This window comes from Symsagittifera roscoffensis, chromosome 3, assembly GCF_963678635.1.
Source record: "Symsagittifera roscoffensis chromosome 3, txSymRosc1.1, whole genome shotgun sequence".
NCBI lineage: Eukaryota > Metazoa > Xenacoelomorpha > Acoela > Convolutidae > Symsagittifera > Symsagittifera roscoffensis.
Genome location: NC_087064.1, coordinates 57,944,338 through 57,960,176, shown reverse-complemented (window position 1 = coordinate 57,960,176; position 15,839 = coordinate 57,944,338). Strand labels below are relative to the sequence as shown.

General features: G+C 36.6%; 1 protein-coding gene across 1 annotated transcript; it reads right to left on the bottom strand.

Annotated features, from left to right (window-relative positions):
- Nucleotides 1-2,646: 2,646 nt before the first annotated feature.
- On the bottom strand, nt 2,647-14,371 carry LOC134842142 (nuclear pore complex protein Nup160-like). The gene is made up of 9 exons (XM_063858347.1): nt 14,217-14,371; nt 12,982-13,803; nt 11,439-11,857; nt 7,536-9,552; nt 6,988-7,214; nt 4,801-4,983; nt 4,292-4,489; nt 3,321-3,457; nt 2,647-3,063 (listed from the first exon to the last, which is right to left on the bottom strand). The coding sequence occupies exons 1-9, from the start codon at nt 14,360-14,362 to the stop codon at nt 2,719-2,721; spliced, it is 4,494 nt and encodes a 1,497-aa protein (XP_063714417.1). The 5' UTR covers nt 14,363-14,371; the 3' UTR covers nt 2,647-2,718.
- Nucleotides 14,372-15,839: the final 1,468 nt, after the last annotated feature.

Sequence of the window (15,839 nt, the reverse complement as noted above, 5' to 3'; positions counted from 1 at the left end):
TTCTTTCAGTGAAAACTTTTTTGAAACATGCACAACCTTTCATTTTTTGCAAGCAAAAAATTCAATCGAATTGGCTCAACGGCTAATGAGTTTAAGGGAAGGAAATGGTTAAAAGCAGACCTTTATACTTATTAAAGCTGTCAAGAGATAAAAAACCAGGGTTGCAATTGATCGATAATTTATATGAGGCGGGGTGAGAATGGCAAGGGAGGGTTAAGGGAGGGATTCTACCCCCTCACTACCCAAAGGACTCCTTCTTTTGATTTATTTCATGACGTTATTTTTCGTCCAACAACCCTTAAACTTTTCTAGAAGCGCCTTTGACGCCAGAATAAGTTAAAAAGCGATCCCTTCTCAAGAAATTTCTACATCCGCCCCTGGATAAGTATGTCAATTTTGAAAAATGACGAAAGAATGATGTCCTCTGTAGCAGTGAAAGCAGACAAAGGATCGTGCCATTTTTTAAATTATGATAAACATTCTTGGAACAGGTGGCCGGATGGGTTCAGTTTTGAAAACTAGGATGAATGAGCCTTAAGATCCCAATGTTTTAAAGGACCTGAATGAGCCTTCAAATAAATTTTCCACATCAGTGTTTCTTTTTTTAATCACGCCTCAAACTTTAAATAAAAACAACTGCAAAAACTGAGCTAATTTTATTCATCAATTTTATGAGAAATAGCTCCTTCAATTTTGGCAAAACACTAAAACACCGTTCTATTTTTTCTGTTTTTAAAACGAGTGCTACATTTGTGTTGAAAATTTGACAGTGTTCGACATGAACAAATAGACAAAGATCCTTAAGATTTAGTAGAATGAGTAGAAACGACAATTAGGCAGCTATGATGTTCGAGTAAGTCTCCTGAATGTTTTTTTTGTGATATTTAGGCAGAATAGCCCCAACATTGTCTTACTATTCCATGAAACGAGAAAAATGAGTCCAATTGCTTATTGGCTGAAAAATCTTTGCTTTAACTTTTTCAGTGTTATCAAGGAAATCTCTTGCTCTAAACTTGGGCTCTTTTTTTAAAACTTTTTTTGCAAATAGTAGAGTCAGTGTAACATAGAAATTTTACGGTATGGTATTAATATTTAAGCGAATCAAAACCGATAATTTATCTTCGAAACTTTACGGTGTTAGTATCGAAATTTTACAATCTAGTATTAAAGTTTCAGGGTTTAGCGTAGATACTTGAAATATTAGCTTCAAAGTTTTACGGTGTAGTATCAAAATTTTAGAGCAAAGTATCTAAATTACACGTTGCAGTATCAAAATTCTACGTAGTAGTATCAAAAAACCTAATGTGTAGTTTGTTTCACGGCGTAATATCGAACATTCACTGTGTAGCATCGAAATTTTACGGTCTAGTATCGAAATTTCAGGGTGTAGCAAAGATACTTGGCAATTTAGTATCGAAAATTTACGGTGTAGTATCAAAATTTTAGAAGATCTAAATTTCACGTTGCAGTATCGAAACTCTTCGATGTAGTATCGAAATTAAACAACGTAGGTTCAAAAAATTAGTGTGTTGTTTGTTTCACGGTGTACTATTGAATATTCACTGAATAGTATCGAAATTTTACGCCCTAGTATTACAATTTTACATAGTTTATTTCACGATTCGGTATCGAAATTTCGCTGTGTAGTATTAAAAATTTACGGATTAATTCTAACCACTGAACAGCTTGAAGCTAATTAGTGATCGAAATATTTACGATTTTTTTAATTCGAAAAAAGTCTTGAATAGCTCAATTCTAAGGTGCATGGGTGATTCTCTACGCAATTTACTTGAATGACTTTTCTTTTGGTTGAGAATCTCAGGATTAGTAGTGGTTTCCGAAAAAAATGTTTTAAATGTCGAAAAAAATCAAATTTTCAAAAACTCGACCATCCGATTGTCCATAGCGGTTCTTCTGCTAAATAAGACAAGGAAGGCCACCCAATTACAAGTAAGACACGTTAAAAAACTTTTCGGTCAGACATGTATTAACCGAATTGACAGAAGGGTTTGTGAAGGTATGAACAAAATTTCAAAAAACTCACCTTTTCAAAAATTTGATTTTCCGCAAGTCCACAACAGGAAATAAGATTTTTCCAGACTAATTAATTGATTAAACACTTGATTTTTCCCAAATTCAAGACAATTTTTCTATGAACCTAAAAAAATTAGGTCTTAGCCAAGTGTGCAAATAAGATTCATACAACCCGATCATTCGATTGAAACTTCAATCTCAAAATTAGGAGCTCTGGTTTTATGAATAAATTTTGCATTTCAAAAAATTGCCATATATTTTGAGTTGGAAAATTTCTGAAATGGAGTTTTTAGTATTGTACTGTTGTTTGAAACCAAAATGCTTTTTTGGTTCATCTGATAAATCAAAAATGCATCAACTGGGTTCATTTATGACTAATCGATTGTCGAAGCACATGCTATCAAAAAGCCGTAAGGTGCCCCAAAAGTGTGGCATCAATATTTGCGACTAAGGTTTTAAAAAAAGAATAATCCTACTATTTCACTAAACTCGATTGTGTAATAAGAAACAATTATCGGGATATAGCTAAAATAGATTTAAAAAAATTGCCGCCTAAACTTATAGCTACGGAATATGTTAAAAACGAAGGGGTTATAGCTTGCTTTGAAAACAGAACTCTCAAGATTAAATTTTCACGAACAAAATAACACTTTCAATAAATAACACCTTGCATAAATTGCACTTTCAAGCTGATGCTTGCATCTGTTTTCTACTATCAACCAGTTTCTCAACATACTGACTGTACATCATATTTAGCTTATTATGCCATTCTATTGCCTCCTTTCTCAGTTTCGCCGACTCTCCTTTCCGTTTCATATTAGCCAGAACTGACAGCTGGGCTCTGTAGAGTTTAGTGTCTGCAAACATTACTCGTGGGCTCTTCTGATATGGTTCTAGTCTTTCTTCGTAGCTCTCTTCCTCAATTGATTCTAACTCTGACTCGAGTAGTGAGCAGCTCACTTGGCAACTGAGGAAAAGGTAGCCGTGTTTGAGGTACAATTTGGCCAGTTGCCAGTCTTCTTTCCACTCCTGGAAATCATGAAAATTGGAAATATGTCTAATTTTTGTTCGAGCTAGAGTCATGAGACTCTTTTGTCAACTTCAATCAACTATACTTTCGCGTGAGTTTTTAGAAAAGAATAAAATCAGAGATACATTTTTGTCCCCTTCGAATTGCAATTGGATTTACGTGATTTACTTCATGGATGAAAAACTGTTGAGCCATTGAGAAGCTATTGCTTTGTAGAAAGATCATCAATGGCAACTTTAGTTCACAGCATAAATACCTTTATCTTTTGGAGCAGCCACGTGAACACGATGCTTCTCTTGTTCAGCTGTGAAGTGAGTACGACAAAGTAGTACTTCTTAGTCTGTACTATGTCATCACTCGCTCTCTCCAGGTGATCCTTCAGGAGAAACATCACTGAAAAAAGAACAATACTTCATTAGTCTACAATAAGAAATTCAGTGATTTATTCAGAAAAACAAACGATTTTCTCGTATCGGTTTAAAATTGTAATTCATGGACCAAGAGGAACAATGTTAACCAGAGTCGACAACTTTATACAAATACTGATGAGCTACAAAGATATTAATACAACAAGACTGCTCGTTTCAGGGCGAAGCCCTGAATGTTCCGACTGCCTTTTAACGTTTAAGGAGCAGTAATAACCTATAAAAATAAAATGAAATAATATAAAATGAAATTTTTTTTTAAATTTGAAATTTTTTAAACGAAAATCATCCCCCCACACGCCATATAAAGTACAAAAGGATAGATTTCGCTCCTTGTAACAAATCAATTATGGTAAATAAGCTTCTTCCAACCAATTTGGAACAATTTCTAAGACGGATTAAACCTCCGCCTACGCGTTAACAGCGCGAAATATATCGCGTGTTAATTTCCCAAATTGGCAATCTTTAAACCCCCATAACTTTACGAAAAATGATCACAGGTGAAATATCTTTTCAAATTTAAGCTCAGGACAACAATACTTTTTGAATGATATAAAAAAATTCCGTTTAAAATGGCTAGTTAAAAAGTCTAAATTTGTCTGAAGAAAAAAAACCCACCCCGAGCACAAATATTCCGTTACTTTCGTATCGAAAGTCGGAACAATAATATTTAGGAGAAGCCGAATTTCAAAAACAGTTCTTAATTAAATCATTCTGCTTCAATGATTCACCAGTCGCCTCTACCGATTTCCCTTCGCTTTGAGGCTTCCATTACAATTTGTGAAAATGAACATCTACGTACACTTGAAATGTTCTTCCATGGTGAGATATGCCTCTTCGGGGAGTGAGTTTTGTTGCAACCAGTGGTTTGCGCAGTTCACGTGTTCATTATTGCTACTAGTCCTGTAATAGTCACAGTAGAAGTCGGTCATCTTTTGGAACACCGGAGACAAATCCAACTTACACGTCTGGCCAAATCTCATCGCATCATTGAACAGACCTGAATATTTAAATCAAATTTACAACCTTGAACATGAGCAGGATATACAGTTAGCATGGACTATCTCAACCCCAGCTTCCAAGCATGTCATTAAAAAAAATTTAAAAAAATATAGAAAAAAAGCACTCATTCAAAATTATTCTCATCAATAATATATACATCTAACTTTCCGAATTTCGAGAGCGGATACTACTTAATAATTTCACGGCAACGATTATTATCGAACGTGTACTTTCCGTCGTATGTAAATAGCTCGTAATTTTTCGCGAATTCTTTACTAATTTGAACCGAAAGTACTCAATCATACTTACCATATTCAGCGGCCTTCACCATCAAGTCCTCTTTGCTCATTGTGCGACCATTCAATATTACTTCAGAATCCAGCTGTCGGTTGTCTAGAGAGAGCAGTTTGTGTTGAATGGATGCGACCATTCTGTACTGGGAGATGTCCTTCAGCTTCAAAACAGTCACACCACCGTGCTGCTCTTGTTCATCTAAATGCAATTTATACAATAACCCTCCATTGTCTTGATATGAAAACACAGCGAACAGAAATATCGGCGAAGATAAACTGAACGTACTAAACATCAATACTTTCCGAAAATTTGTTAAAAGTATCCGAAAGAATATTTATTATCTCAAAGATAGGCAAGCATAGCAAAGAGACTGTTAGAGAAGTGTAGACAAACTAAAAGAAAAACACCGGCTGATTGCTTTCCATTTTTATTCTTGAGTTTAATGAAACAAATTGCATCATCTTGAAGCTCCTTGAACTCAATTAATCCTTTAAAATTAACATTCCCCAAATTTGAGAAAAATGAATCAAAACGATATTCATTCTGCTGGAGAATAAAATTAAAACCCAATTTTTAAACACTTTCAATGATTTTTTTTTGCTCCATTTGCACTATTGTTCTTGGAGTGTCATGATTTGAAGAAGTGTCAATGTCAGATAGATTACTTTGAAAATTCTTTCAACTTCCGAGTTTCAAAGAAACAATTTCAATATCATTTTAAAACTCACTCTGTGAATTTTAACAATGGTTTATAATTTTGAAATTTTTGATTCAACCAAATCAATTTGCGAACACCGAAACAAAGCTTTTTTCTTTCGGTGGAAAATCTAAAAATCAATATCCACTTTTGAAATAAGTCATTCATGTTTTTGCGCCATTTGCACTTTCGTCAAAGGACTGCATGTTGTTCGCAAAATTAGCTCACTTGGCCGATAAAACTTAGGCCAAAACCAATTAGGTCAAATAAAGTTTGAGGTAAAAAAAAGAACATACAAAGTCAGGTTTGATAAACTTACAAATTACAGAAGAAATTAAAAACACTTGGAATTTGTATGAAAATTGCTGCTTGCAGTATACAAAAAAAACTGTGATGTGGCTAAACCGATGACACATAATCAGATCAACATTAAGTTGAAAATTTTTTGAAACGGAATATATTCAGTTTGAAAAAAAACAGGTCCTGGCCGGATTCGAGCCTAAGACCTTGCTGTGCCACGCGCGGTCGTTAATATCTAGCCAAAGTGTGCCGGAGACATCAAAAGCTGTTAATTTTTTTTTAAATTGCTAACACTAGCTAGAACACGACAAAAAGCAGCTCTATAAAGTGCAAAAAGAAAAAGTAGAAATAAGCCTCAAATTAGTAAAAATTCGCCTACGTCTCGGATTCGATCTTCGACCTACAGCTACCTGGAGAATATGAGTCTCAAGCACTAAGCACTCAGCCAAAGATGCTTAATCAATCGCAAACACTAGCCAAAAATGAAGCAGAAAACAGATGCTGCGAAATTTCCAATGCTACAGATCGTGATTATCGCAAAATCACAAAAAAGTACTTCGCTCATTTACACTTAACGAATAACTTAATGGGTTTGCGTAGATCAAGATTTGGAGAAAACCAAGTGAACTAATCTGACGTCCTCAATTCTGCTGGAAAATTGCATTAACTAAACAAGGATAGCCTGTGACTGTGCAAGTAGCACAAAGTGTTCCGACAATGGTCTTACAAAAATACAAACAAGTTTTTTTTTCATATTAGCGTCGTTTGTTCTGCGTGGCATGATAAAAAAGATCTTAACGAAAACATAGAACAAACGCATATTCGACAGTCAAAGTAAAATAGCTCAAATGAAAAACACTTTTTGTAGAAAAAACCTAGAAAAACGAAGAAAAAAAATTTCTGATTACCAAAATGGCGCTAAAACTCCAAAAACTAATTATACATAAGTAAAAATAAGTTTTCACGGCTTAAATTAAGCATATATAAGCTATTGTAAGCCTGCACGCTCGCCTTACTAGCTCGAAATTTTTTGTTCTAAATTTTTTAATTTCGTTCGAATAACGACTGAAAGGGCTTTAATATGATATCAACCCTGTCCCCTGTCAAATTGTCGTACCTGATTTTTCGAGGAAAAAAGAAAAAAAAACACCAGAATACAAAGTTCCTCTCCATTTTCAATGGTTGGAACAATAAAAAATATTCACCCTCAGATGCATTATGCGCTTTGGTGAACTTGGGCATGAGCACCATTTGGTCCTTCTCTTCACATAGCATCAGACACATTTCAGAATCCTGCCACGCCTTGTACTCCTCTTTGTGAATCAGTTTGCCCAATTGCAACCGCTCCTCCTCTGTCGCACCTGCACTTGCATGCAGCTCAGCCTGGATTCGAACCGCCTTCTCCAACATCACAATAGCTGCAGTGCGGCACCTGGAATCGAGAAAACATTCGTACGTTTAATTAGCCGATATCCGTCTTGCCACGGCCAAAAATCGGTCGACAAAACGTTATAGAAATAAGACTTTAGAATGGGAAAAAGTTAATAGTCCTAAATACTCCCAATTAGCCCGCATATTAATCGACTTTTAATTATTATCGTCAAAAAGTGAATTCCGAAAAACAAACAAATGAATCCAATTAACTAACCAAGTTAAATGAGCGCAAAAATCAAACAGCTATTATTTAAATACCTTGACAACAAAACACTGTGCTGGTCCGGGTTAATCAAATCCTCGTTCAAAAGAAACTTACATGTTTCTGTTGGTATAGAACTTTTTCAGACAGTTGTAGAACGGAACAGGGCAAAGAGGCGAACTTAACCTCGCTTTCTGCTCCAAAACTGCAATCAACTCATCACAAAAAAGCACACAGCTGAATTCTGACAGCTCAACCTTTTCAACTTCTTTCGCTTTTTCCGAACTTTCCACATGCGTCTCACAAATAGCTTGCACCCAGCATTTCAGACAGTCTTTGAATCTATCAAAATCTCTCGAACTTTCCGGCAATCTTTGGACATATTTCCATATGTCACACAGTGAATCGTAGCAGTCTGCAAGCAGATTTACTTCCCAAAGACAATTGAACTTGATCATACTTAGAGATAATTTATCCCCTTTATTTAAGTCTGGACAGTCCGATATAATTTGAATCAGTTCCAAACACGCTGCAAAACTTTTACTCTGCTCAAAAACAGTCAAAACATGCATCTTCACGTCAATCTCAGTCGCCATATTTTTCAACCGAATCAACATCGCTAAACCAATTTCATCGTTTACAAGCAAACGTTTACCGATTTCCAGCGCTTCTTCTGTTTCGCCAAGGGTATGATAACTCAACATTTTCAAATAATGAATTAGCCCTTTAGACGCTTCTTGTCCCGAAGTCAAGGACAATTCTAGAAAGTTGCTCATATCTAAAACTAACTTGGGTTGGGTTTCAACCATAGACGAAGCTGTATCTTTCAATAAGAGGTGTTTAGCTATGGCGCTAAGAGCTGAAGCGTTGGTGGAAACATTCAACTGGTCCAAAAGCTTAACTGATACTTCTTGAACAATCTGAGTTTCGTCCAGTGTTTTGCTACCAGCATTTTTAAATTCGAGCAATGATGATAAAATGATGTCCGAGTTAGCTTCCACAAAGTCAGACAGGAAAGTTACTTTGGTCAGTTTCGACTCTGTTCCTCCAAACACACTCGGAGCTGGGCTTTTAGAAGGTACATGGCTCCGTTCGTCCAGCTCCAAAGCACCCTTACCCATGAAAATTGTATCGTCCACTCCTGAAAATAAGTGATGCGGGTTAACAGTCGGAGTCGTGATTTCATTTCTGCTACTGGTTCCAACTGCACGACTCAAAGTTTCATTGGCTGTTTCAACATCATGAATTTCAGTTTCGTGCAGCCAATGAAGAAATAACCAGGAGTGGAGGTATTTGCATACAGTTAAAAATGACCTCGTCACAATGGGCAAATAACTGTACTCTTTAGACAAACAAGCTAACGCCATTGCAATAGGACACAACATTGATAACGTATTGTTGATCACAACGCCACAATTCTGAGAAATAAGAGTTCTGAGAATTTTCTTGGACGCTACAAAATTCATTGGAGCACTGCTTGCGTCTAAACTTGTATTGATGAGCGATGAACCAACATGATCCTCCATAAGACTAGAGGTCAGAACATCAGTCAAAAATTCCATTAATAAGGGAAGAATTTTACACAGAGATTCTGTGTCAGCGTGATTCAGCATTCTTCTCAACAATTTCTTGTCGCACGGCGTTAAGACTTCTTCAAAACTATCGAAACAGTTTTTTACTACTTGTCTGATTTTCAAACCATTTTCATTCATTAAACAATTCACTTTCAAAAAGTTTTGAACGTCACATTCAGTTGACATTTTCTCGAAAAACTCGATCAATTTCGAGAATCGTGCCGTCGATTCTGAAGTGACATTGAAAGCTGAAGTGTCGGTCACTTCTGCATTACAATGATCTCGCATCACCTCCGCTAAAATCTCCGATGCGGGGATTTCAAATGGACTTATCGGCATTACATAAGCCAATTGATCTTGCGACACGGTGCCTATGAATGACTTCGGTACATTGTATAGCAGGCCGACGACTTTGTTTCGTTCGGCGCAGTTGTGTTCGCACAGCATTGAGTAAAAAAGCTGCCAGTGTTCGATGAGAGTTTTCCGGTGTTCTTCGTTTTCTGGGTCGTACTGCGGAAGATTAGATTGTACTTCACTCTCAACACTGTCCACGATTAATTCTAAACATTACGGAGATTCAAATCATTGAGCTCAAAAAATAGGGAACAGGGAGCATCATTTAAGTACAGAAACAAAGTTGTACTTTGGAAACAACCAAAATTAAATAAAAACTTGAACGACCTCAACTAATGAAGGAATTTAGAAATTATTTAATGCCCCGCACGCGTGATACTACAAAATGATTTCTTTCCCGCCTAGTAATACATTAATAATTTCCTGACCCAACTTCAATTCAAAATGATTTCTGAGCCGGATTCATTTGCCGCCTAAATTTATTTGTAATTTTGAGCTCGGGACATTATAATCCAGGTTCAAATAGCAATGAGTATATGGTTCGAATAGCAATGAGTAGAAGGTTCAAAAATTAGTCGAGATAAGAAAAACAAATGCACTTAAGAACAATGGGATAACCGGTTACTGTGCAAGTAGCACAGAATGTTCCGACCATAGTCTTCAAAAGAATACGAAATTTTTTTTTTCACATTAGTGTAGTTTTTTTCCGAGTGGTGTGATATCTGACGTAAAATTATAATTTAGGCATATTTGAGTCATAATAATATAGGCAAAAAGGACAACAGTTTTTGAAGAAAAAGGACTAGATGAACAAAAAAAAATTTTTTTTGTAGAACTTTTTTTAAAAATGACATTAAAAATCTTCAAAGACTAATTTTAGTCGAGTAAAATTAAAAATAAGCATAAATAAGCGTGCTCACTCGCTCGAGTTTAGACGAAAAATCAAAAATTTCAAACCGGTTTTTCTCGACAGGTATAACTTTTTTGAAAATTTTAAATGTCCGATGATTATTTGTGGTAGCAAATAATCATTATTTGTGGTAGCCGTTTTTCTCCAATGATTATTTGTGATGCCTGATTTTGTGTGAAAATAAAATAAAATAAAACTAAAACACATCCGAATACAAAGTTCCTCCCCATTTTTCAAATGGTCGAAACAATAATGCACGCAGATGCGAAGCTTCGTTCGCAAACACAAGCGACAACACGACAAAAAGCAGCTCTATAAAATGCAATAAAAAAATCTTAAGTAAGCCTCGAATTAGAAAAAAAAGAGTCGAGTTAGAGTCGCACGAAGCACTCAGCCAGGGACGATTGATAGGCACCAAACACTAGCCACAAATAAAGCCAAGAACAGATGCTTTGCAATTTCCAATAAGTGAACACTTTCAATGAACACTTTTATTTGCTAGTTAGGTTAGAAAAAAGAAGGTTCCTAATAAAAACACTTAGCTGATCGCTAGTAAAAAAAATATCACTGGACAAACTTGAGACGTAATATTAGACAGATATTTATTAAGCAAAAGGAAAAATTCCTATTCCCTATGCGGCGATCAAGGCTTGGTTCAAGCCTTACAGTTCGGGCCTGATCACTATTTCCGTTCAATATTAATATCAGTCTATTTCGGCTATGAACACGCAGATTCAAAGACTTTGGGTCGTTCCTCAATGACCCAAAGACTCTCTGAAGACATCAAACATAATATTATGCAAAAACATCCTTGCTTATCATAGATTTCGGACAATTGTCGTTAACCCGAATGTTTTTTCTAAGGTAACATATTCCGAAAATATTGAGACTGTTTTACCATTTACTAGTTGAAAGGCTGTGGAAAGCTTCCATCCATACTGATTATCGACGAATTATGTCTTTGCTCAAAAATTTAGATATTTAAACGTACGCTTGTGATCGTAGAGAATACCATGGCAGACTTGATTAATTGTTTGTAAATTAATTGCAAACAGATATCTCCGCTCTGAAGAATTTTAAAATTCAAATGAGCCCTTTTCGAATCCTAAATCAATATCAAAGTGAAGACGGACTTAAACTATATACATTGAAACATATCATGCCAAGCAGTCTTTGACTTACGTTTCAACTGCAGTCTCGTCTTCGCCAACTCCATATCATCGACAGACTGTTCATTCTGCCTCTCTCTCATTTGAATAGTCACAGCCAACAACGCCGCCGTTGAGAACATACCACAACTCATTACGTAATTCACATACACAGCTGAAGGATCCTGGTCATCTTCTACCATTGGAAGAGAATCATGAGGAGTGGACGATGAGAGTACCTTCATCCACTTTGAAGAACTGGCATCGAAAGATACATAGTCGAATCTGCGTATGGAGTGAGTTCCACTCCCTGGGTTGGTCCACAGGGCATAGATGCTTTCTGAGTCAAAGCAGAAATCAACCAAGTTCTCATCTGCAGTGGTCGGACTTAGTTCGCACTTGATAGCTCTCAGTGGCGTGCAACTGAAGTTCGGACCATTTTCCGCAGATAGCCTAAAAAGCATTACCATTCATGAAGTTTTTGTGATTGTGGGCATCAGGATTCTGAGATCGCTAATTCAAACCGCTAATAACAAAAAATGCCTATTTTGAAGGCCGCTAAAACACTTAATTATTATAGAATGAAGTAAAAAAAGAAATGATTTAAGAAATAAGAATGAAATTTCGAAAAAAACGGCCATTTAAAATACAAACAAGCTCAAAAGCACCATGTTTCCGGACATTCTATTCTGTTGCAAAAATGACACTAACTGATTTTGTTAAACTAGTTGTTAATCAGAAAAAAAGACTCCTCGGTTCTCTAACAAGCTGAACAACCGACAACACTAGTCACGAATAAAGCAGCTACAAATGCAAACAAACTGCCAATGTGATTCAGCAAAAAAGGAACCAAATACAAATAGACTCAATTTTGCAAGAATTAATTTGGAATATAACAAACTAAAGGCATCCAGACTAATTTTGCATGTAACAAATCGCAAAGCATAAAGCCACATTATAACTAAATTATGCATTTCAAAATAGCAAGATATATGGAGTTAGAAAATTTCTGAAATCGAGTTTTTATTATTTGATGTTGTGTGAAACGAATAGCCTTTTTTTCGGTTCATTTAATGAATTAAAAATGCATCAACTGTGTTAATTTATTACTATTCGAATGTAAACGCACATGCCATCAAAAAGTGGTAAAGGTGCCACAAAAGTGGCACCAATACTTGCGACTAAGGTTAAAAAAAAAAGGTTCGTACTAATACACTAGCATCGCAAGTGTAATCACAAGCAATTTTTCCTGGTTAATTTTTTGGGCTGTGTAATGTTGTCTTGATGCAAAGCAACAAGCACGGACTATGTTGGGCATCGAACCAACGTTCTTGCGACCGAGAGGTTTAGCCACTTCACTATCAGTAATGTGGGATATTATGGCAAGAAACGCGTCGCACAAACGAGCTAAATCAAAAATTCCTTGTTAAAACATTGGCTCCTCACATTGGACATTGATTTATCCCTCCACACGGCCAGGAGAAACTTTCGGATCCGTCCGTATTTTTCAACGAAAACTCCAAACTTCAATGCCATCAATAATAGCATAAAAAAACTATATCATAATTGGCCATTACCTGATAATCAGGAAAACTCTCAAGTATTCATACTGCAAGTACACAATGGCCTCCTCAGAAACAGCAGCGCCACTGCCACTTTCAGTCTTAATCTTGATCCTGTTGCAACACTTCACTTGCGGGACCATCAGTCCACTCTCCTCCATCACAAACTCAGCCAAGTCCACTTCATACACCTGGTTCAGACCCATTAACGAAACTATGTGTAACTTACTCAGTCGGTCCACTCCAAAAATGTAGTGATTATTCATTGCGTTTGCAATAACCACTGAATGCAAAGTTTGATTCGCCTTCTTTGAAAACATATTCAGCAATCCCGAATTACCGTAATACTTCGTAGTCATTGAAGCTTTCCCGTCTTTTTCCATTAACACTTTAACCAGCACGTCTCCTTCGCAGCTGATTACAAACGACGATTTCAACGAGCTGTGATGCCAAAATGCTGCACTTAGAACTTTAGATCCGGCTCCAGTTCCCGACAATTTTTCCATAAAAGAGTAAGAATGAACTTCTGAGCCCTCATTTGTCAGGTATCCGGATGGCAGTCTTGAAAGTCTTCGATTAGAGTTTTCAAGTTTCTTCAAGAGTAGTCTATGAACTGACTTGTTAGTAGCGAGTAATATCACTATATTGCAATCGAATTCTCGCACGAACACTTGTGGTAGGATAGACTCGTTAGGAAAGACATACTGCTTGGCAGAAGAGACACATCGGCTGGTGAAGCCCTCTTCTCTTAGAGTTATAGTGTCGTTTTGGACCTTCCAAGTCATAAATATGCTTTCCCTTCCAGCCTGCCACAGACTGATACCTCCGGCTGCATTGCTGTAAAATAAAACAAAATCAATTTTACTGGAGGAGTAAGAAAAATAAGGCGAGCACAAAACGAAGATCAATGCCTGTTTCAAATAGGTTTCAAATATCTGTTTCAAATATCAGCACCAATAAAAATGAAGCTGAAAAATAGACAAGTTGAAGGAAGACCAAAAGAAAAAGCGCTGGTTCGAACATCACCAAATTGACAAGACACGTCTTTGATATCGATGCCTAGGGACCCATCTGTCAATTTTTAAAAGGACAAAGTAAATGACAACATACGCGCTGTGCAGCTGTTTTCTGCCAAGTAAGACTTTTTAATGCATTTTTGCTTATTTTTTTGGTTGACCCCTATACACGCGAGAGCTAGAGACTTGGCGGCTTGCCGGTAATTTTTCTAATTAAAGCACCAGTTAACATACCCATAGACATCCTTGTCCAGAGACACTCCGCCAGAACCAGTTCCGACCACTGTCTTCCGAATGCCAGCAGCACCACTGCCGTGGGAGTCCAAGTCCTCGATCACCACCTCCTTGCCAAAGTATCCACTACCGCTCATCATACTCATGTCGCTATCACATCTGAAATTGCAATAATACAAGCATCTATCAACTTAACAATGGGAAAGAAGAGTGCAATAGCACGAGATTAAACTCAAAGCATTTCTAAGGTCCATAAGAATTTTTAACTGAGCAACGCTTTCAAACAACTATTCTCGGTAACAGTTTTGATAAGACTTTTCAGCTGCAAATCTGTATTCCTATAGAAAAAACTAGCATATACATCAAATTTAAATTGTATTTTCTATCTAAAATGCTTTAGTCTACAATCAACACGGTTCAAACAATTGACGGAAGTTAAAGATGAGCACTGCATGATCAATGGTTGAAATACAGATGAAGATTCAAGAATTTAATGGCCTTTCTCACAAATACAAGATCTGAGCGTTATATTACTAAGCAACGCCTAAGTACTCTACTGCAGTAGAAATTCTTCAAGACAACTAGACGAAAGATTTAGTTTATCATACCAGTTGTCTGATAGATAAGAGCAACTATGGCATGCATTTTTTAATCCTAGAATATATTCCCTTCGATTTTTTGAATATGATAGTTTTTAAATACGAGCATTTGTCAAATTTCTAAGAAACAACCAAAAGAACTCCTGACGTCCCAGGCCAAAAATTAGAAATGTTCAAGGTAATAACGTCACCATTTGGGCCTCAGAAATTAGCTGGAATACCTTAACATAAAATTAGCTGGGTGACTCAAGCACCTCAAGCTTCCAAATCCTTCGCAACAAACAATACGCTACTAAGCGGTAATCAAGGTGGGAAAAGTTGAAGTCTCAATAATCTCCAGAAAGCCTAAGTTATATTATCTTAAGGCTCTCGGATTTAAGCCATCTTTTCAGATTTACACCCGATAAAACTGGTGACAGGACAAAGAATCCCATACAAAAGTTTCCCATTACAAAATATCCCAATGGACACAATAGCCCATACCAAAATAGCCCACGTCAATTTAAAGGTGTCAGGACTATTTGTCCCAAGTCAATTGGCCCTATGCCAGCCAACTTGTCCTATACTAACTTGCCCTACATGGCAACTTGTCCTATGCCAACTTGCCCCACATGACATTTTGTCCTATGCCGTTTTGTCCCATACTGAACACTTTTACTTGATTCTTTGATGTTCAAATTAAGGACCAGCAAGTGCTAATGTACACTGGACTCGTTACACTGGACTCGTACACAAAGACTCTAATCGAAAATTATTGAAGCTGAACCTAAAAAACCATAATTTTCGGTAATTACACGCCAAAGTTTGACAATAATCCACAATTAGCGCCTTTGAAACAAAATGAAACACGACTATTCTTTCATTTTGCTTCAATGTTTACCAGTTTGTTCTACACATCCAACATAAATACTATGAGTCAACTTATGTGGGGAATATCTCGACGAAATAAACGAATGCTAATTATTGACGGACACGATTTCACAAAAAAGCGAACGACAAAAACTACTGAGCACTGGAGATGCGC